At 59.1% G+C, this 22,469-nt stretch overlaps 1 protein-coding gene across 1 annotated transcript in view; it reads right to left on the reverse strand.

The window, feature by feature from the left end:
* Window positions 1–22,469, reverse strand: part of med13a (mediator complex subunit 13a) — a 53,377-nt gene that overhangs the window by 4,071 nt on the left and 26,837 nt on the right. The window contains exons 5-25 of the mRNA XM_084698330.1: window positions 18,581–18,790; window positions 18,073–18,270; window positions 17,726–17,888; window positions 16,476–16,583; window positions 13,577–14,290; window positions 12,320–12,539; window positions 9,927–9,957; window positions 9,194–9,315; window positions 8,639–8,729; window positions 7,795–8,009; window positions 7,480–7,679; window positions 4,786–5,714; window positions 4,478–4,645; window positions 3,634–3,857; window positions 3,122–3,311; window positions 2,558–2,966; window positions 2,129–2,354; window positions 1,759–1,950; window positions 848–1,071; window positions 395–537; window positions 142–300 (exon numbers count right to left, since the gene is read on the reverse strand). Of these exons, the coding sequence (XP_084554456.1) occupies window positions 142–300; window positions 395–537; window positions 848–1,071; window positions 1,759–1,950; window positions 2,129–2,354; window positions 2,558–2,966; window positions 3,122–3,311; window positions 3,634–3,857; window positions 4,478–4,645; window positions 4,786–5,714; window positions 7,480–7,679; window positions 7,795–8,009; window positions 8,639–8,729; window positions 9,194–9,315; window positions 9,927–9,957; window positions 12,320–12,539; window positions 13,577–14,290; window positions 16,476–16,583; window positions 17,726–17,888; window positions 18,073–18,270; window positions 18,581–18,790 (5,136 nt within the window). The remainder of the gene's footprint in view (window positions 1–141; window positions 301–394; window positions 538–847; window positions 1,072–1,758; window positions 1,951–2,128; window positions 2,355–2,557; window positions 2,967–3,121; window positions 3,312–3,633; window positions 3,858–4,477; window positions 4,646–4,785; window positions 5,715–7,479; window positions 7,680–7,794; window positions 8,010–8,638; window positions 8,730–9,193; window positions 9,316–9,926; window positions 9,958–12,319; window positions 12,540–13,576; window positions 14,291–16,475; window positions 16,584–17,725; window positions 17,889–18,072; window positions 18,271–18,580; window positions 18,791–22,469) is intronic.

A 22,469-nucleotide genomic window follows, 5' to 3' on the forward strand; every position in this document is an offset into this window, starting at 1 on the left:
AGAACGGCACTCCCTGTGGTGCACCGTCATAGGAGGCGGAGGCTGGAAGTTATTATTGTACAGATGGGCAAGATATTTTTAGTGTGTTTACAGCAGCAGCACGCGCGCGCGGGCACGCACACACAAAGGAAGACAAACTACCTGGCATGATGACAAAGGAGCCCTGGGGCTCCATGGCGACCAGACAGGCGCTGAGGATGCTGGGAGTGTCGGAGGCGGAGATGCCGCACATGCGACACATGTCTTTGAGCCGGCGGCTGAGGGACTGCAGGTTCCTCCTGCTCAGCAGAATGCTCCAGTCTGGAACGCACAAGGAACAGTGACGTCAGTGTTTTTTCGCGTCCAACAGCATCTCCGACACAACGGATGATAAATCGGTCCAAAAAGCCTTTACCTTTCAACTCCCCGTGTCCCATTCGGCCCAGTCGGCCAATCACCACCCTCCACGGCACCGATGTCATCTGCACCAGCCCTAAGCACCAATCCCACAGCTTCTGCAAGCCCAACCGACGAGCGGAGCCTTTTTTCCTCCGCGCCCTGGTTGAGAAGAACACACACACACACACACACACACACACACACATGGTCACACACTAAACAACAGCGACTGAGCATCTGTGACAAGCTCCCGAAAGCCATGCATGTAGGAGGAACAACGAACCACTTATCTCTCGGTGTGTTTACTACCGTGTTGTCTATCGTCATGGTTACCTGCACATGTCCCCCGCTCAAGTCACAACGAGCCCAGCGTTTGATCAAAATTGCGAGCTGCGCGGGTCTGCTATTAAACACAGTCTGGAGACGAGAGGCTGAGGAGGAGGAGGAGGGGGGGGTGGGGCAGACCCACCTGTTGGGCACGTCGATGCTGATGATGCAGGTCTCCAGCAGCTCGCCGTACAGGTCCGTGCAAGTGGCCAGGAGCCAGCGCTGGTCATGTGACAGGCAGTAGCCCACGAAGAGCACGTTGTACTTCTGGGCCGCCTCGCCGAACGTCTCGCCCAGCTCCGCCTGCTTGTCCTTGACCGGCGCCAGGATGAAGGGGGGGGTGTACAGGCGCGGGCATTCCGGTCGCTGGGGGGTGGGGGAGAGAACAGAGGTCCGAGAGTCAAGTTGGGTGGAATGTACCTTTATCTAGTACCGGCCCACAGCCTGTTACACTGAGACATGGGCATGGACTCCATCATTTCTCTTTATTTACATTTGAACACAGCCACGTTGGTGTCACTTTTAGTCCCAGCCGTATCTAACTGGTACCACATTCCAACAGGGGTGGAGTGGAGTGTTGTGTGTCGTCGAGTGCGTCGAGGCTAGAATGTAGAAAGTGCATTGGGACAGTGTCTGGGATTGGGTCTTAGTCCGAAACTCCCTCTCTGTCTAAACCTACACACTGTATCCCATTAGGGAGGTTTCACAGAGCTAGCCAAGCAGATAATAGAAAGAAAACTCCAGAAGGTTGGGACGGTTCCAAGTCTACAAGGGTTAGTGTAATACTCTCCAGCTCCCTGCCCTCTGTTCCACCTCTCTGACACGCCAAACACAGCTGGAATAAAGGCCCGGCCGAGGTCGGGCTAAGGGTTCGCTTGAGCTATTGAGCTAACGGTAATACCTCAGCCTGACAGCAGCTATTTGTAGCCGGCCTTGTGTTAGCATGCTAACAAAGCTAACACCTAAAAAAAAAAGGTTATTACTCCACTACCAATTCAGTCCATTCATCAGGATTAGCAATGCTAACGTTGCTGACACGTCAGTGGTGCTCACCTCGGGGCTTTTCAGTGCCGTGTCGATGGCTAGGCCGGGCCCGAAGCCTGTCAGTGATTTGACGTTCGTGGAGGCGGGGAGGGGTCGCCGGCACTGGGAGAACACGGAGAAGGCGAGCGACTTGAGGTGCTGCACGTAGATGTGGCGTTCCTCGTTCCTGACCGGCTGGAGCAGGTACTGGCAGGGAATGATCTGGAAAGAGACGGCGGGAGGCACACAGATGAAACACGAGGGGGGGAACGGACAGCAGTAACCGGAAGCGTGTTTTGTCTCCACTGCTCTACGAGGCGCATCGAGGGAGCAGCCGAAAGGCCTGAAGGACGTTTGAGTGGGCGTTCAGGCGTTTGCCGCTCGGCCGGGCCCACCGTACCTGCACAGAGATGGAGTTGCGGATGTGCGGGGGCAGGATCTGGAGCATCTCCAGGTAGCAGCGCAGCAGGCCCAGCGTCCACACGCTGGAGTGGGCCGGCCCGCCGCCCCCTTCGGGCTCCTCGTAGGTGAACGGGTCCACGATGTAAACCACGATGGCCGGGGGATACGTGATGGCGTGGGACTCCCCGTCCGTGGGCACGCCCACCTTGTCTCTCTCCATGGTGCTGGGGGGAGGGGGGGGGGGGAGGGAGGGGAGGGAGAGAAGATGGAGAGGGGTTAGGATGACATCAGAATAACGCTGAAGGAATTATGAGCTGCCAACATGCAGGGTCTGGTCGGAGTTTGAGCAAACTTGATTTGTTTTCCTCTCACATGAATGAATCACTGTCAGCTTGGCTTGTGTGTGTGTGTGTGTGCAGTGCAGTACCTCTCTGGGGCTTCCGCGGGCCCCTGGGCCTGGCTGGTGGAGCCGTCCCCAGGGAGGCCTGTGTTCTGGGCTCCAGCCTGCTGGCCCTGCTGCCCCCCCTGGTTCTGGCTCGGCCCGCCGCTCATGCCCCCGAACGGAGGGAACGAGCTGGGCTTGGTCGACTGCATCCCGCTGCCCGCCTGGCCGGAGGACGCCGTCGAACTGTTGGCACTGTTGGCTCCGCCCGCGCCAGACTGGCTACTGCTGTTGGGGAGAGAGGCGGAGCCTCCTGAGGTCACTGAGCTTTGGGGGCCTGCCGGGTTGGAGGACGAGGAGGAAGATTGCGTGGACGAGGATTGGCTGGATGAGGGTGGGGGGGTGGGCTGCATGAGTAGGGAGCTGTCCAATGGCTGAGAGGCGAGGTATGGAGCTGAGGAGAGAGGAAGAGGCCGTTAGGAAACACTGGTGTCGACAAAAGGGCTTGACCTCGTTATCAGAGTGGCCTCTAGGGGCCGAGAGAGAGCCGAGGGGTTCCGCTAACGAGACAGACACATGTCTCTCTCCCAGACGGTCGGTGGGACCCACCAAGGTCGTGGCGGCACACTTGTGCGTAGAGCTTGAGCTTGGCGAAGGCGTCGCTGTTGCCGCTGGCGGCCTTGAGGAACCAATCGCTGACCGGCTGCTCCGACAGCTTCTTGGCAGCGGCTCCGCCCACTCGTACGATGCCATCTGGGTGGCCTTTGGAGATTGGCCGATGCTGGCCCAGACGACACGACTGCAAGCGACAAAACAGGAAGGAACAATTCAGTGACTGCGAGGACTGACGTGAGTGAGTGAGCGAGTTAGCGATGAGGGAGAGGCTCTCCAATAATTCGTCGTGGGAACCAGGCAGAGTAGATGAGAAGTTAATTCAGGCCAATCAATACTGGAGGATGGGGAGGGGGTCACCTCTAATTAAACCAATCAGGGGAGAAAACAGCACACTTCCACATAAGAGGCATTGACTTCCAATTAAGCGTTCCCCAGCCCAATTTCAATCCATTGTAACACTTTTCCCGATCTTCATGGGGGGGAGGGGCGGGGGACTCGCGTCCTACCTCGTAGACGGCGGTGAGGTCTCTGAAGAAGCTTTTGGCTCCGCTGAGGAGGGCCTCGTTGTCGGGGCAGACCACCAGGTAGCCGACGTCCCGGTGGGACCCAAAGGGGTCCAGCAGCAGCTTCTCCCAGTAGGGCAGGCCGAACGGGGAGAGCACCACAAAGTCGTACTCGTAGCCCACCAGGAAGGTGGGGATGGGCAGGGGCTCCGGAGACTCGTCTGTGCCTGAGGAGGGGGGTCAAGTGACGAGGGGGGGTTGAGGAGGGGGGCAAGTGAAGGAGGAGAGGGAGGAGGTGGACGGAGGATTTGGAGAGTAGAGAAGAAAGGAGTGCAGTAGAGAGAAACAGTAGGTAGGGAGAAGGGGGGGTGGAGAGATGGGGGGAATGTGTGAGTAAGTACTTAACACAGCCATCGCCATCCACCTTTCAGAGAAAGAGTGGCAGAGAGAGAGAGAGAGAGAGAGAGAGAGACAGAGAGAGAGAGACAGAGAGAGAGAGAGACAGAGAGAGAGAGAGAGAGAGAGAGACAGAGACAGAGAGAGAGAGAGAGAGAGAGAGAGAGAGAGAGAGAGAGAGAGAGAGAGAGAGAGAGAGAGAGAGAGAGAGAGAGCAAATTGAGCCCCAGAGGCCGCGCCCCATAGAGCAGACATCTGGAGAGCAGGGGCTGGCAATGGGCTTCCTATTGATCTGCCAGCACACATAAGCAGCAGCATCTGCTGGCCCACACACACAGACACACACACACACACACACAGACACTTGTACGACTACAAGTCCCATGAAACCACGCGCATCCTGTGTGAAAGCGTGTCTCCAGCAGAGTACCCCCCCCCCCCCCCGGCTTACCGTAGGAGCCCCGTCCCGCCATCTTGTGGAACTGCTGCCAGGTGAGCGGGCCCTGGACGCCCCAGGAGCGCACGCTCCTCTTCTTCTGGATGGCGTCCTGCAGCACGGGCTGGAGCGACAGCAGCACGCGGAGGATGTCCTGCGAGCACAGCGCGCTCACGTCCACCGCTGGCCGGGGGGACAAAAAGAGTAAGGGGGTGAGGGGAAAGACGGTGGCACCGAGCACTCGGAGCGACCGCGCGCCGCCGAGACACAGGGGGATTCCTGATCCGTCGGCGGTGTGTCGAGGATCCGGGGAGGTTCCTTACCGTTCTGTTTGGACCAGTGGTGCAGACAGGTGCTCTTCACCAGCGCCTCGTCCACCTTGCCCCCGGACATGTTGTCCATGAACTGCCTGCCGTGCTCCAGGGCCATGTAGCAGTCGCTGTGGTAGTCCCTCTCCTCCACCCGCACGCAGGCGGGCACGGGGGCCCCGGCCGAGCCCCGCGCCGCCAGGCTGTCGGGCTCCACGCTGGCGATGGGCGAGAAGGGGTTGGTGCACTGGTCCTGCAGCAGCAGGATGAGCTCGTCGGGCACGCGCTCGCCCCGCCCGCCGCCCCCCGCCCGCTCCAGCGACGAGAGGCGCAGCGCCTCGAAGCGCTTCTCCGCCTCGCGGCTCACGTCCGAGCTGCGGCCGATGATGTCCAGCTCGTCTTCCAGGAAGAGACCCGAGCCGTTGCCGTAGCGCCGGTTGACCACGGCGCTGAAGCCGCACGTGCACGGGTACTGGGCCTCGCCCGCCGGGTCGCTCAGGTACACGCCCACGTCGGCGCCCTTGATGTTCATGTTGCACACGCAGATGCAGCAGCTGTCGAAGTTGCAGTCCTTGAAGAGGTTCATGACCGACTCGGAGAGGATGAGGGTGACGTAGAGGCTGTGGGCCTCCGGAATGGAGGGCACGGTGGCCGGCTCCACCGAGTTGAGGGGCCGGCAGGTGGACGGCGTGGAGGCGGGCGAGTAGAGGTCCGAGTTCTCGTACTTGAGCGAGCCCTGGACACTGGCGGGCCCGCGGGGCGTGCGCGGGGTGCGGGGCGTGCGCGGCGTGGGGGCCGAGAAGCGCGGCGTGGCCGGGGAGGGCAGGATGCCGGCGTTGCTGTTGCTGGGCGGGGCGCTGTTGGACATGAAGGGGGTGTGGGTCTGGGGGGTGTAGCTCTGGCTGTAGTCCTGGTCCATGGCGCTGCCCACGCTGGGGATGTTGCTGAGGCGGGGGGGGGGGGGAGAGAGGACAGTAGTCACACACACACACACACAGCCTAGCCTTGAGACAGACCATAACTGGGCATGACGACACGGGCGGCATCCCAGAGCACATACCTGGCTGTTTTGAGAGAGGAAAAGCTCTTTACATCAGTAACGAATGTCAGTATGCAAACAATACCTTTCTCTATGCCCCCCCCCCAACCCCCACCCCCGCCACCCTCGTTCCTGTAAATAGGTCAACTACCCTGGGACTCCTGGGGCACGTAAACATTCACAAGGGCGGGAGAGCACAGCAGAGCCCAGCTCAGACGCTTGACTGCGTGCCTAGGTGCGCAAATGCAGCAGAGAGAGAGAGAGAGAGACACAGAGAGGGAGACAGCTCTGCCATTTCAACAAGCACACTTTGTGAGGGAGTCTATTTTTGGGCAGACGAGCAGCTGTGAAGAGAGAGAGAGACAGTCACCCGGGGAGAGAGAGAGAGGGATGAAGACATGAACAGACAGAGAGAGAAGGAAAGACAGAGAGAAAGAGAACAGGCTGTCCACGCCATACGTGGGGGATCGACCCTTGGTGGAGCCTAAGCCAGGCCGTGGCGCCTCTCTCTCTCTCTCTCCTCTGTCTCTGGCTCCTCTATCTGTCTCTCTCTTTCTCTCTTTCTCTCTTTCTCTCTCTCTCTCTCTCTCTCTCTCCTCTATCTGTCTCTATCTGTCTCTCTCTTTCTCTCTCTCTCTCTCTCTCTCTCTCTCTCTCTCTCTCTCTCTCTCTCTCTCTCTCTCGTCTCTCCTCAGGCAGGTTAAGTACCGGGGGCCATAAAAGTAGCCTGACCAGCTTATAAACGGCTTTCCCAGGACTCCTTTACAGCCTGGGACTTTATAGGCAGTCTTAGCACTCAGCAGACGCCCTGCCGCGCAGCCAGGAGACATCCCATGGTACCCCCTCCTCCGAGCCAACACCCCCCCCCACCCAGCCCCTTCCGCTAACCCCTGCTTCCAAAACCCTGAGACACAGACCCGGCCAAATCAGCGGGCTCTCCCCGCTGCCGTCCACAGACGAGCTCCGTAGCGAGCTAGCGTTCCGGGAAGGGGCCGTCCGTCACGCGGTCAGTCCGTCGGGAGGGTCTCCGAGTGGGGGCGTGCGGGGAGAGGGACGGCCATGCGCGGAGGGACACGCGCGTCGTAATCCCCATCTCTCCTCGAGCGAGGACGTTTTACCCGTCCACTCCCCTGCTCTGCCTCCATCGGCCACGCATGAGAAATGGGACAGGCTCCTCGGGGTGTGTGCGTGTGGTGTGCGTGTGGTGTGTGTGTGTGCAGGCGTGTGCTCCCCAGCAGGCCTGCCACTGCCTATCCTGTAAGTCTAAATGACACTGCTGCCCGGGCGCCCCTCAGCCCAGATGAGCGTGGCCAATCGCAAAGAATCCCTGGGAGTCGGGTGGAGAGAATCTCCATTGGTTCCACAGGCTTTAGCGGGAGATGGTCCTCACTCAACCTGCCTGGCTGGGGCTGGGGGGGGGGGGGGGGAGAGGGGCTCCTAGAGAGAGCAACTGGAAGGTACAAATGGGGTACCTCCATAATAACGCCTGGAAAGCGGAATGCACATTCCTTACTTTGTCTGGGTGGATGGTGGGGGGGGTTAGCATTTTGTTTAGAATAGTGTCAAAGTGACACACTGTCACACCGCTAGCCAGCCCCCCACGACCCCCCCCACTCCACATGAATGTCAACTTAGACGGGTCCCTGTGGGCCCTGGTCCTCTGGCCTCACCTGTCCTTGTTGAGGAAGCTCATGGCGGGCGCCGGGGCGAGCAGCTCCAGCTTGCCCACCGTCCAGCTGGGCCGGTAGCTGCACTCGTCCGGCAGCTTGATGGGGGGCAGACACTGGCTGGGCAGGGTCTTCAGGGGGGCGAACATGGAGCAGCCCACGAACGCCTGGCACAGCTCGGGCTTGTACACGAACGAAAAGTCCTGGGGGGCGGGGGGAGGAAGGGAGGGGGGCAGAGGTGTGAGTTGGGATGGGGCTAACTGTGTGTGTGTGTGGGGAGGAGGGGGCGGGGTTAAGGTCCAGGGGTTCCGAACCCACCTTGACCTCCGAGGGCTTGGGACTGCAGAAGCTCTCCTCCACCTCGATCTTGAAGTGGCCCCCCAGGGCCGACGTGCCGTCCAGGGAGGTGAGGCCCGTGCCCGCCTCCATGCTGCCGTACTCCTTGCTGCCCATGTTCATGGGGGAGTAGCCCATGATGTGCTGCTCCAGGGAGGGCGGCGTGGGGAACATCTGCAGGTGGAGGTCTGCCGAGCCTGGAGGGGGGCAGGGTGGGAAGAGAGGGCGGGGTTATAGAGTGACGGCGGCAGGAGCACAGCACAATGGGATTCCCACCGCTAATGTTTACAACCAAGAACAACAGTTGGAGACTCCCCGATCCAAACTGGGGGGGTTCGGGTTTGAACTGTGTGCAAAGACAGCTGTCAACGATAGACACAGATGGAGAACTCGACACTCGCTCCCGACCCCAGACTCTGAAACTGCTCGACTGGAAAACGAGAGTCTGGCCGGTGCAGTCAAACACACCACCACTAGGTGGCGTGTGGTGTGAGAGAGCACATAGTGCCGTCGAAAGTGGTGAGTGAACCGCTTGAGGCTTCGTTAGGAGCTGAATGGATATTGAAAAGCTTCTGGTTGCCAAGTGTGTGCAGGACGGCTTCTGCATCCGGCCTCGCTGTTCCCAAGCACACCGGCTGGGTGTCATTAGAAAGTGGTTAGAGGGTGGGGAGTGGCCAATGTTGGACCAGTGCTTAAGGGCAGGGTGGTCCCCTGGGCACTGGGCTGGCTGGCTAGTTGGCTAGCTGATTGGCTGGCTGTCATGCTAGCTAGTGGCTGACTGGCTGGCTGGTGTGTCTGGAGCAGGCAGGGCGGGGGGCAGACGTACTAATGCAGGAGACTGGGTCTAGCGTGGCTGGTTTGGGCTCCTTGCTGCTGAACTTGTCGTCCGTTCCGTTGAGCGCTCGTCTCGATCCGGGCTGCGGACAAACGACAAGAGCAAAAAAAGACTGTCAGCACAGATGTGGAGAAGCATCACGCGTGCGCCTCCGTTCTCCCTCGCACGGGCCTCGGTCTGGCGGCGTATTCCACCCGACAAACAAACACGGTCTGGTTTCTAAACCGTCACCACCAGGGCTGGACTGTGGCAGAGGGAGGGGGGGGGAGTGGGGGGGGGTGGTGGGTCTCTGGAAGCCACATCCATCTCAGGATGGGGGAAAGTCTATTTGAACCCGAGCCACCATTACACTGTGATGTGTTGTAGGACGACTTGTCAGAGCCTGATGTACTGCGTGTATGCATCACCCGGGCTGGCACAAACAACCCCCCCCCCCTCCCCAGCCCCCCCCCCCCCCCAGCCGTCTGCTCTTGCCAGGCGCTACTCCAGCTAATGGGATATTCATTGTGGTTTAGTGCCGGGGAGCCTCTGGCAGGCTCTACTGACCGCCAGCTCGTCCTCGTCCGAGTTGAAGAGGTTGTCCAGGTCGTTGATGGACACGGCCAGGTCCGTCTCGTGGATCAGGCTGGTGGAGGCTGCGCGGTTGTGGGCTGCGGCTCGCTGGGCGTCTGGGGGGGGGGTGGGAACACAGGGATGGGGGTTAGTCGACTGCAGGGCTCCCCCCGTGTTGAGCAGTGGGGGTGCCGTTTCTGGACGTGGTCAGGGGGAGCGCTTAACACTGGTTGCTGGCTGTGTTTGGCCGCTGGACATGCTGTCAACGCTGATAACTACACTATAGCAGAAGGGTGTGTGTGTGTGAGAGAGAAAGAGAAACGGACATGAGAGATTAAGAGAGATCGAGAGAGAAACGGAGAGTGTGTACAAGAGCGGGAGAGCGGGAGAGAGAGAGGGAGAGTGAGAGAGAGAGAGGGAGAGAGGGGGAGGGAGGGGGAGGGAGACAGAGAGAGGAGGAGGGAGGGAGGGAGGGAGGGAGGGAGGGAGGGAGGGAGGGAGGGAGGGAGGGAGGGAGGGAGGGAGGGAGGGAGGGAGGGAGCGAGGGAGGGAGGGAGCGAGGGAGGGAGAGACAGAGAGAGAGAGAGGGGGAGGGGGACGAGAGGGAGAGAGATAGAGAGAGAGAGGGAGGGAGAGCGGGAGAGAGGGGGAGGGTGAGAGAGGGAGGGAGAGATAGAGAGAGAGGGAGGGAGAGAGAGGGAGAGAGAGAGGGAGAGAGAGGTCTTACCGTCTGATGGGCCCGCTGCTCCATCCTCCCCCTGAGACACGAGATGAAGGGGATGAAGAGACAAGAGGAAAGGGAGGAAGAAAGAGGAGAGATCAATACTGTGCACCTTTCAAAACAAACAGGAGAGGGATGGCATCATGGTGGAACGCAGAGCACCTGATCCAACAAGTCAGAACAGGAGACAGGCTCTGGACACAGGCCTCAACATGGCAGATGACATGAGGTCAGTCACATGAACACACACCCCCACACACTCACACACATCTGGGCCCCTCAAGTTATTTCAGGCACACAAACTCATGAAACTAAAGAAGGGAGAGCCAGGGAGAGATCCGAGAGAGAGAGAGAGAGAGAGAGAGAGAGAGAGAGAGAGAGATAGAGAGAGAGAGAGAGAGAGAGAGAGAGAGGAAGAGAGAGAGGGAGGAAGAGAGAGGGGAGGAAGAGAGAGAGCGAGAGAGAGAGAAGAAGGGAGAGGAAGAGAGAGAGAGCGAGAGAGAGAAGGAGGGAGAGGAAGAGAGAGATAGGGTAAGGTCCCTGCTAATGAGATTTCCAGACAGGGCTTGCGCTGTATCAGAGAAATGCCATGGTCAGGGAACGGGCGCTCATTCCACGACGACAACAAACATCGATATCTGGAGGGGCGGGGGGGGGGGGAGTGTGTCCGTGTCTGTGTGTACTCCACTGATGAGCTGTGTGTATTGTACACACACACACACACACAGAGCAGGCAGGAACCCAGTGTGCTGTGTGGAGTGGTATGTTGCAGCCATTGATCTCATTCCGCTCGAGGGGGCTTCTATCTGTGTATAGGGGCTCTAATCTGTTTCCCTTAAAGGCTCACTGCACAGCAGCAAAAACAACCACACACACACACACGTGCACACACACAAAATAAACCTATAAGGACTAATGACGCCATCGCCCTTATCAATAATCTCGCCTTGAGTGGGAGCTGGGATCTTGCTTGATATCTACGCGTGCGTGTGTGCACGATCGCGCTTTGCGTCACACTGTCCTTATTATTCCAAGGCTGTCAGAATGAAAGAGCTCTCTCTCTGTCTCTCTCAGTCTCTCCCCCCCCCCCCCCCCCTCGAGCTCTCCACCATCGCTGGCCATTTCGCGGCTGGGTCAGCCACCGACTCCAAAGGCCGTGTCTCTCACACTGGCGCTCTGTCCAGCGGGGGTCCCGAGTGGGGCCGGCGGAGACGGCCACCTCGCCCTGGCCCGCCTGTGGAGTCGAGCGGCTCTGAATAGCTCGCACAAAACCTCGAGTGGGGGGGCGTGTGGCGAACACGGTGCCACCCAGTCCTTATCTGAGTGGACGACACCACACCGTGCTGGCGCATCGCCACGACGCCCCCCCGGGTATGATGCCAGGGTCTGATGGGAAAGCTGGCGGGGGGGGGGGGGGGGTCCCGACGCCCGCGTCGCTCGGCCGCGTCGTCGACGTGAGCCGCTGACGCACAACCAGGGCACACGCGCACACTCTCACACACACACACTCTCACACACACTCAGCACACTGCGGAGGGTCCACCAGGGAGCGGGTGAAGCAGTGCTGGCAGCGCCAGCTCCCCCCACCCCCCCAGAGAAGGAGAAAAAGGATCAGCCCTCATGAGGAGAGACAGTGAGAGAGAGAGAGAGAGAGGGAGAGAGAGGGGGAGTGAGGGAGAGAGGGGGAGTGAGGGAGAGAGAGAGGGAGAGAGGGGGAGTGAGGGAGAGAGAGAGGGGGAGTGAGGGAGAGAGAGAGGGGGAGGGAGAGAGAGAGAGAGAGAGAGAGAGAGAGAGAGAGAGAGAGAGAGAGAGAGTAAAGAAAAAGGACCAAAAAAAGAAAAAAAGTGCTTTCTAAACCGGGCCTGTTCAGTGAGCTGGGTTTATTTCTCTCGTTGCCAGAGCCCTCCCTTCTCAGCTGCTGCAGCCAGGGAACACAGAGGCAGGAGGCTTGCTTACACAAACACACCTTTCCTTCCCTCCCTCTCTAAGCGCTCGGGGGCGGTTCCCTCGCTGACAGGTGGCCCATGTTTGGAAGCACACCAGCGTCGGAGGCAGCGCCCGGGGGAGGGGGGGGTAAACTGAACAAGAGAGGAGGAAACCGGAGATGCCGTCCCTCTGATTTGACACTTGGCCTCCCAGCTCTGGCGACAATAGAGGGGTTGGAGCTGGCTTCCTGTGTGGTGCGGGAGGGGAGGGAGGGCAGAGAAGTAAGGAGGAGACGAGGGGATGGGGCCCGCATTTAGCATGCGGGATTGCTGACGCCTCGCTTTCTGACCCTATCCCACCCCTGCCCCCTGTCCTGACCCCGGTACGACCCACCCCTCCTCCTCACCCCACAGTGTCCCCCGGACCCCGAGGTCGGTAGGGGGTCACGGCATGGGGGGGGGGGGGGGACCCACCTTGTTCCTCTTCCCCGGCTCCCGCTCGCCGCCCAGCTTGTCCTTCTTGTCGGAGAAGGTGAACTTGACGTCGCCGTCCACGAAGGCGTACGGGTCCACGTCGGGCTCGTGGTCGCCGTCGCCGATGGCCGCCGCCGCCAGGTAGTGGTTCCTCCGCTGGAGGTACATCTGCACGCGCTCCTCCGACACCTTCAGAGGCCTCTTGGAGGCCGCCATGAGCCTGGAGACACACGGAGGTCAGGGGGTCAGAGGCAGGAGGAGGGAGACACGGGGACACATGAGACGGACACTGTTATTGATTTCCTGGTTTCATTCCCCTGTGCAGGGTAGGTCACAGGCCTGGTGCCGTAGCGAGTGGAGATGAGAGGTGGCAGGACTGGCCAGCTAGGCGTTAATAACACCCTCTACGACGTACTCTGGAGGATCTCTTTGATGCATGGGCAGTCCTGACTGGCCAAGACAGAGGGCTGCAGTCTGATTGGTGCAGAAACCAGGGGTGGGAAGTGAGTGGCCCAGCTCACAAAGACCTCCCTCTCCCTCCCTCCCTCCCTCCCTCCAGCCATGCTGATGGGAGCTGACAGTACGCAGCGGCCCAGGCCAGAGATTAGCCGCCATGCCGAGCTGTGGCCGGCAGGATTACCGAGCACCAGAATAGCCTCAGAGGCCGCGGACTGGGATGACGTAACACGGCAGATTATTCCCACCTCGGTCGTCATGACGCCCCACGGATGGACCTCTGGCCTCCACACAACCCTAACCCCCCCCCCCCCCCCCCCAGCCTCTAGTCCATCTCTTTGTCCTCGCTCTACGTCTGCAGCCTAGACCCTGGCTGTCTGGAGGAGGGTAGGGGTGGGTGTGGCTGGACAGGAGGGGTGTGTAAAACTAGTGGATCCCGTTCTATATTTTACGCTCGTCTCTATTCCCAGGTTGTGTGTGTGCGTGTGTGCGCACACGCCTGTCCGCAATCGATGAGCCCCCCCCCCCCCCCAGCCTTCTGCAGTGCTGGCCGTTGCACATTAGTGATACATGATGTCAAAAGGGCGACACGGAGGGAGATTAACATGTCATGTGTGGCTCAACGCAACACAGAACCCTTCAGGGCGGGGGTGGGGGGTCTGGTGGTGCAGCACTGCTCTCAAAACATGTTTTCCCTCCATATAGGATGCTGGGGCTCCAGTGTTTGTCGAGGACAGAGGGGGCTCTCTGTCGCCCCCTGTGGGTCCACCTGGCACGTGTGTGTGTGTGCACGCGACTCACTCGGTGACCGACACCACGCCGTCGGCCCCTCCCGACGCCTCGTCCCGCAGCCTGTCGCCGGGCAACAGCGGCGTGCTCAGCTCCGCCTCTTTCCGGCGGGGCAGGTTGAAGAAGCGCCAGGGGGCGTGGCCGCCGTCCTCCTCCCGGTGGACGGCCGCACCCACGTACACCGAGGGCTCCAGGGGCTCCGGGTAGGCGGGGTGGAAGTGCTGCGCCAGCCCCTCCAGGCGGGGGTCCTCCCCGCCCTTGGGCCCTGCCAGACAGGCTTCCGGAGGGTTCTGGTAGAAGTGCTGGCCGTGGGGCGTCGAGGGGTTCTTCATGGCATCCCCCGCCTCCTCGCCCCCGGCCTCGCAGGGGTGGGGGCTGAGGGGAGGGGGCTGGGGGGAGCCCGGCAGCTCCGGGGGGCCCCCGCCGTGCAGCTGCGGGGGCTTGGCGGCGGAGGCGACGACGTCGGACGTCCGCAGGCCCGGGAAGCGCGCGGCGTCCTGGCCCCGCAGCGACATCCTCTGGCCCGCCGTCTCCGTCTCCATGGCGGCGGCGTCGTCGCACGCCGGGCTGCGGTGGTGGAACGGCGTCTGCGGCCTCTTCTGCTGCTTGTCGCCCTTCTCCGCCTTGTCGCCACCCACCTTGTGCTTGGCGGGCGGCTGCGCGGGCTGGCCCGCCGACGGGGGCTGGCCCCCCGTGCACCCCCCTCTCTGCTTCACGCTTTTATGTCTGGAGACAGAAGGGGAGAAAAAACACAAAATGACACGGCCCGTTATCCATCTGCGGGGACGGCTGCCGACGTTTCGGACGTTTCGGCCGGGGGCATTTCCCGTGCGGGGGAGGCGCGTGCGAGCGGTCACAAGCCGGGACGAATGTGACGCAGTGTCGCGGAGCATCGGCCCACGTTGAGCTTTGGGAGGGCACTCGTGTCCCTCCGGCCCGCAGCCTCGCGCCAGCACAGCCGCAGCCTCGACCACTTAGCAGAGAGGAAGATTCAGCTCTAACCCCGAGCGATGTGTAAGTAAATATGAAACTAAACTGGCGGGGGGGCGGGGGGGGGTTTACAACACCAGGACACGTCTGTAATTTCCACTCTTCGATAACCTCCCTAATGCACTCAGTGAGAACCTGTCGGAGTGCATTTTGCCGTCTCCAGGCTTTATTTGTTGCGCCTGGACTCAATAGAGACAATTTGGCAAGCGGCATCACGTCAGCCCTTTGACAGTGTCCATTTAAAACGAATGCCGCGCCTAATCAATAGCTGTTACTGAATAAATGAATTCTTCCCGGAGCCAATAAGCACTCCGCGTGGCTCCGTACAGACATCTGAAAGCTGTCTCGCAGATCGCAGCGCGGAGCACATCATCAGGGCTGCTCTGCTCCTCATTGGGTTGCAGTCAACTGGAACCTGTGTTTTGTGTGCGTATCTATGTGTGTGTGTGTGTATATGTGTGTGTGTGTGTGTGTGTTCGTGTGTGTGTGTGCAGTGCACCCCCCACTGGCTCAGTGGGGACCCTATTGTTTAGCTGTTGTTATGTTAAACTGGAAGAGGACTGAAGGAGAGTGTGTGTGTGTGTGTGTGTGAGTGTGTCTCTGGGCATCTATTCAGAGTCAGGCGGGTTTATTTGGGGTCACCTGTCACCAGGGTAACCGCAGGCAGCTCTGATGGTGTGTGTGTCTAAGCTCCACCCCTTGTTCTCCACAACCAGTTACTTCCCAGGATTAGCATGGCACTGCTTAACTGATGAGGAGAGTTTAGGCTCAAGGGAACACAAGCAGGAAGTAAACACACACACACACACACACACAGACAGACACACACACACACAGACAGACACACACACACACACACACGTCCCGTGCCGGGTCACTGGTGACAGACAGAGTGCTGTGGAGGGAATCCCTTTTCAGAGTCCTAACTTTAGGGCTGGACCTCCTCCAACAGTAATGACCAGCCCGGCCCCTGCCCTGGCCTCCCCTTCGTGGGCTCGCTTTCTCCCCCACAACTGCCCCCTCCTGCCCCTCCCGCCCCCCCTCCTGGCCCATGCTGGGCATGGGGGCTTTTTGCCATCTCCAGGCCAAGTGAAAGTACTCCCCTGGTAAAAACGAAACACACACACCAAAACACACACACATTCGCGCGGGCAAAGCGGGATGCCGGGTGCAGCGTGTCAAGCATCTATTTATGTCGGAGCAGCAGCCTGGTGTGTTACTGCGGATGTGTGTGTGTGTGTATGTGTGTGTGTGTGTGTGTGTGTGTGCCCGCCCAGAGACAGACAGCCTCTGGACATGCTGACTACAGCCTTTCCCCCCCCTTCGAGAGCACAGTGTGTGTGTGTGTGCGAGCCTCCCGAGATAACCCAAGCGACGGCATCTTAACCTCCCCAGTCGCACGCGGCCCCCCTCTCTCTCTCTCCGCGCTCGTTTGTCAACACGAGGGCTGGCAGGCGCGCGCGCCACGCCACTTTTAGCACGGGACGCATCCCTAAACAACCCCCTCCCCCCTCACCCCCCTTCCCCCACAGGTCAAACCAGACCGCACCGCCCCAGCGGCGGAGAGCTCTCCCTGTCCCCGGGGCCGGGGAGGCGTGGCCAGCGTCTGTGTGGGTTTGATCCCTGACACGGCTGTCACTTAGCGCGGGGATGGAGACGGATCGCGGGCGCACAGATGCTCGTCAGCAACGCGGCTGGTCGCGGACGGCAACGTGCTGAGCCAGCGCCGCCGGAGCGACGCGCCCGGCAGCGGGGCGACGGGGCGCGAGGCACGATTGATCGCTTGCACGCGCACACTGCGCGTCACAAGCAGGTAGACAAACACATACACACACACACAGTCGCAAGCATGCCCACACACACACACACACACACACACACACACACACACACACACACACACACTGGGAGCGTGGTGTACCTGGAGCAGCAGCAGCTGGACCTGTGTGTGGACTCGACAAAGTCCCAGGCCCCGGCCCTCTCCAGCAGGTCCTCGTCACAGCCGTTGGTGGTGGCCGAGAATTTCCGCCTGCAGAACGACGACAACAGATCAACAAACCCGCTCGCTGGGCACGGCCCTGGCTGTTTGCCACGCTGAACGCTCCGTGGTTGAATTTTGCATCTGTGTGTGTGTGTGTGTGCAATGTTTCCTCTACTGAAAACCACTGAAAGACTACAGCTCATTCAAAATTCTGCAGCTAGGTTATTAACCAAAACTAAAAGGAGAGAACACATTAGTCCTGTCCTAGCTACTTTACACTGGCTCCCTGTTACCTTCAGAATTGACTTTAAGGTCCTATTCCTCACATACAGAGCTCTACACGGACAAGGACCTAGCTACATTGCTAACTCTCTTATAACTACACAGCAGCAAGAACACTGCGATCATCAAATGCAGGCCTATTAGAGGTCACCTGAAGCAGTCATAAGAAGATTGGTGGTTCGGCCTTTGTCAATTACCCCAGAACTATAGAACAAATTATCCATGAATATTAGGGAAGCAAACACGCTAGACATTTTTTAAGCCAGCTTAAAACCTACCTTTGTACCGAAGCATTTAAGTAATTTTATCTCAGAAGGGTTTTACTACTTTTATTAGATATATTATTGTTTTTATAGATTTGCTATTTTAACAATTACTTTTATCACTTGCATTATTGTTTTTATTGATTTTATGTAAAGCACCTTGATTCTTGTATTAAGTGTGCTATATAAATAAAGTCTTACCTACTTACTTACTCAGGCCAGTCCCCCCCCCCCCCCCCCCCCGAAACAAAGTTCTAACCCTTTATTTCAGAGAGTGTTAATGTAATAGTCTAACAGCTATTGTAATATTGCACATATTTTTGTCCTATTTCACCTAAAGCAAAAAGGATAGGCTACTTAAAGACACCTTCCATTCATAAAGTATGTTCTAAATGGCATAAATGCTGCCAATAAATAATTGACGTAACAACTTATTGTAAATGGTCTATAGCCTCAAATTTGGTACAGCCGTATTTCTGATACCGTAATCAACATAGAGGAAACACTGGTGTGTGTGTGTGTGTGTGTGTGAACATCTGCACTGTCACCCTTCCCTCCTGGGTTCGGTCATGTCCGGCCGCACTGAGCCAGCATGTGATGTGGTGTGTGTGTGTGTGCGGGAGGCGCGTGGCCGTGCGGCCGTACTTGTTTTGCGCCCGGTTGAGGTTGCACTCCTGCCAGACCCGCTCCACCACCTGGCTGGCCAGCCGGCGGGGGATCTTGCCCCCGTGGTGGCTGGTGCTGTCCACCGGGAAGCCGTCCGACACGGCTGACACCTTCACCCACTTCTGGGCCGACTGGGAGTCCACTGCAGGGGGGGTGGAGGAGGGTGGAGGAGGGGGGAGGAGGGAGGTCGGCGAGGTTAGGACAGCGTCTCATCCGTGCCCAAATATCTAGCCTTGGAGCTGGGTTGAATAGCCTTGGAACCGGTAGTATTTGTATGGTGTGTTAAGTGTGTGTGTGTGTGGGGGGGAGGGAGGGAAGGTATGTACCTGTCTGCGTCTCCTCCGGGGACGTGGGGGGCGTGAGGGTGACCGAGGAGATGGCCGGGTCTCGCTGTGACGATGCAGGCACTTGGTGGCCACCCGCGTACACGGGGGTGCAGTGGGAGGAGCCCACGGGGGCGGCGGGGGGGAGGTCCGACTGGGGGACCAGCACCAGGCAGGCTGGGTACACCATCCTCACCCCACCTGGAGGGGGGGAGGGAGGGGGGAGAGGGAGGGAGAGACGGAGGGGAAGACAACAGAGAAAGGAGAGAGGAGGAAAGGAGAGGAAGTGAGGGAGAGAGATAGAAATATTCGAGTAAGAAAAGGTTCATTTCAATAAGCTGAGACCACCAGCCCCTTACGACACGGTTTTAAAATCGGACCATTGAGTCCGACCATAAACGGTTTAACGAATGCCGGACATGGACCCCGTGATTCAATTGAGACGAGCCCGACGGCAGCCAGCCGTCCAGTCTCCCCGCCCCCCCGAGGCTTCTGGGAGAAGACGCCTTACCCACGAGGACCTCCACGGCGCCCAGCGAGTCGTCCTCCCAGTCCATGTCCTCTGGCTTGTCCTCGGACGCGCCGCCGCCGCCGTCCTTGGCGCCGGGGCTGATGGGATAGAACTGGTTCCACTCCTCGATCAGCTTCTGGGTGGGCGGGTCCGACACCTTGAAGGACTGACCCGTCAGGGTGCCGTTCAGCCCGAACGGACTCAGGATCACTGAGAGGGGAGGGAGGGGAGGGAGGGGAGGGAGGGAGGGAGGGAGGGAGGGAGAGGGAGGGGGAGGGAGGGAGGGGGGAGGGAGGGAGGGAGGGAGGGAGGGAGGGAGAGGGAGGGAGGGAGGGAGGGAGGGAGAGGGAGGGAGGGAGGGAGGGAGGGAGGGAGGGAGGGAGGGAGGGAGGGAGGGAGGGAGGTAGGGAGGGAGGGAGGGAGGGAGGGAGGGAGGGTGGGAGGGAGGGAGGGAGGGAGGGAGGGGGGAGAAGGAGGGAGAGGGAGGGAGAGAACGAGAGAGTCAGTGCACGAGACAATCACGCAAAGCAGGTTTTTCTAAGAGAGTCTAAGAGACCAATACACGATAAGTGGCCCCCCTTCCCCCCCACCCCTGGTTCAGCGGAGTGGGGCCTTAACGCGGTGCTTGGAGGGCTTGCCAGCCCCTTGCGACCGGCCAAATACTCACAGAGCAATACAGCAGACAATTATTGGCAGAGGGAGGCCTGTCTCAGCCTATAAACAGGCCTCATAAAGTTAGCATGCAGCTGGACCACCGTCACACGACACACACACACACACACGCGCGCGTAGGAGCTGACCCCCTTTCACACACTCACACCCCCTCACAGGCCATCAGCCGGCCACATCCTCCACACAGATTGGAGACAGAAGAAGGGGATGCAGGGAGAGAGAGAGAGAGAGACAGAGAGAGAGAGAGAGAGAGAGAGAGAGAGAGAGAGGGAGAGAGAGACAGAGAGAGAGAGAGAGAGAGAGAGAGAGACAGAGAGAGAGAGAGAGAGAGAGAGAGACAGAGAGAGGGAGAAAGAGACAGAGAGAGAGAGAGAGAGAGAGAGAGAGACAGAGAGAGAGAGAGAGAGACAGAGAGAGAGAGAGAGGGAGAGAGAGAGAGAGGGAGGGAGAGAGAGAGAGAGAGAGAGAGAGAGAGACAGAGAGAGAGAGCGGGGGGGGGGGGTGGTGGAGGAGAGGCCATCCGTTAATGTCTCTCTCCTCCGGTGTGTGTCATTACACTGCTGTATGGGCCCTGTCCCTGGGTATTGATCTGTGGCTGGACTGGATGGAGCTTCCAGGAGGGAGAGAAAGGGCGAGGGGAGAGGGGGGGGAGAGAGAGAGAGAGAGAGAGAGAGAGAGAGAGAGAGAGAGAGAGAGAGAGAGAGAGAGAGAGAGAGAGAGAGAGAGAGAGAGAGAGAGAGAGAGAGAGAGATGAAAGAGAGGGGGGGGGAGTGCCTGGAGAGATCCATTAACAGGCTCCCTGCATGACTGCAGACAGACAGGGATCCATGTAGAGCCCCAATATGAGGAGAGCATCCACAACTGGTGGTTTCATCTCTCATGGCTCTTCACAGGGACAGGGTCTGGCTGTCTGGCTGGCTGGCTGGCTGTCTGGCTGGGTGACTGGCTCTCTGGCTGGCTGATGGGCTGGCTATCTGTGTGTCTGTCTGGTTGGCTGGCTGGACACTCCTACTAACCAGGCTAAGGGGGCAACAGTTCCACTGCAGCGTTGGTCCTACAGCCAGTACAGGTGCAGACAGGGCTCACATATCAACTGGTGAGGGAGGACCCAGCATAGAGACCTACAAGCCAGCACCTTGTAATTTATAGAGACCTACAAGCCAGCATCTTGTAAGTCATAGAGACCTACAAGCCAGCATCTTGTAAGTCATAGAGACATACAAGCCAGCATCTTGTAAGTCATAGAGACATACAAGCCAGCATCTTGTAAGTCATAGAGACCTACAAGCCAGCGTCTTGTAAGTCTTAGAGACCTACAAGCCAGCGTCTTGTAATTCATAGAGACCTACAAGCCAGCACCTTGTAAGTCATAGAGACCTACAAGCCAGCACCTTGTAATTCATAGAGACCTACAAGCCAGCACCTTGTAATTCATAGAGACCTACAAGCCAGCCTCTTGTAAGTCACAGAGACTTACAAGGCAGCACCTTGCAGCTCTTAAGAGAGATCTACAAGCCAGCAACTTGCAGCTCTTACGAGAGACCTACAAGCCAGCACCTTGCAGCTCTTAAGAGAGACCTACAGCACAACACAGCACATTGCCAGGGACGATCATACTGACTGTAATCAAATTCAGCCCCCCTTCCTCTCCTCCTTCCCCCTTCCTTCCCCTCTCCTGCGCTCTCATTCTCTTTGAGGGCTGCTATTTATTTTCTCTGACTCCCTAAACCGAGCGAGGAGAAAGATCAGATTGGGTGTAATTACCGAGATGTTCCTGTCTCTCCGCCCCCCCTCCGCCTGCACGTCTCCCTGAAGACATGTCAGCAGAGCTCACATCAGCTCCGCAGCCCGGGAGTTCATTACAGTCTCCCCCCCCCCCCCCCCCCCCCGCGCCGCTGTGAGGTCACATCCTGGAGAGTCTTGAGCGCCACGCCGCACGGCCAACCGAGCATGTCATGTCAGAGGTGAGGGGGGGGGGGTGGTGTGGGGGCGGGTAAGCCTTTCTTTTCAGCCACGCTTGGACGGCCGGAGTGTAAACACACACACACACACACACGGTCGGTTGCAACACACACCTGCGCCGTGCCGGCGAAAGGCTGAGTCTTAGAATCTCAGGCCGTGTTTCTCTCCTTGATCTGGGTCATCGGCTGCTTACCCAATACCTACAGGACAGAGATCTGGGCTGCAACGCTCCCCCCCAGCCCTCCCCCCCCCCCCCCCAGCCCTCCCCTCCCCCCCCCAGCCCTCCCCTCCCCCCCCCCAGCCCTCCCCTCCCCCCCCCCCTCCCCACTGCGAGCTCAGATGGAGAATCTAAGAGGTCTGGAGGCGTCAACCTGACGTTTGGGCGGTGCTAACGGCAACCACAGGGGAGAGCACTGCTAGCTATCGACCAGCCAGGGTGTGTGTGTGTGTGGGGGGGAACCATCTCTCTCTGCACTCTCAATGGGAATCATTAACCTGCTAGCTGAATCTATAGGACTCTAATAGAAGGCTTTTTAAACAGCCGGCACTCGGCCCTTAACTAGAATTGATATTATTACAGAGCCAGGCTGGAAAAGGGAGAGGCGGGGAGAGGGGGAGAGAGAGAGAGAGAAAGGGAGAGAAAGACAGATAGGGAGTACATGGAGATTCCCCCTCCCTCAGTGCACTCCTGATCAGTTATAATGGACAAAAAGATCATTGGTTATTAGGAATCGGGAGGGGGGGGATAAAGAGGGGGGGGGGGAAATGGTGGAGGTAGAAGAGGAAGTGTCTCGAAGCCACAGTGGAGCTCTTGCCTGGTGTAGCGATATCTCCCTGATATCCCCACCCCAGACGGGGGGAGGGGTGGAAGAAACGGGGGGTCACAAGTGAAGTGAGGGAGGGGGAGCAGGAAATGAGGGAGGGGGGCGCAGGAAGTGAGGGGACGCAGGAAGTGAGAGAGGGGGAGCAGGAAGTGAGGGAGGGGGCGCAGGAAGTGAGGGAGGGAGGCGCAGGAAGTGAGGGAGGGGGGCGCAGGAAGTGAGGGGACGCAGGAAGCGAGAGATGGGGAGCAGGAAGTGAGGGAGGGGGGCGCAGGAAGTGAGGGAGGGGGGCGCAGGAAGTAAAGGAGGGTGAGCAGGAAGTGAGGGAGGGGGGCGCAGGAAGTGAGGGAGGGGGCGTGGGAAGTGAGGGAGGGGGAGCGGGAAGTGAAAGAGGAGGACAGGTCAACTGAAGGGGGAGGGGAAGGAGGTGTGGG

The sequence above is a fragment of the Hypomesus nipponensis genome, chromosome 5, assembly GCF_054491055.1.
Source record: "Hypomesus nipponensis isolate SF chromosome 5, ASM5449105v1, whole genome shotgun sequence".
NCBI lineage: Eukaryota > Metazoa > Chordata > Actinopteri > Osmeriformes > Osmeridae > Hypomesus > Hypomesus nipponensis.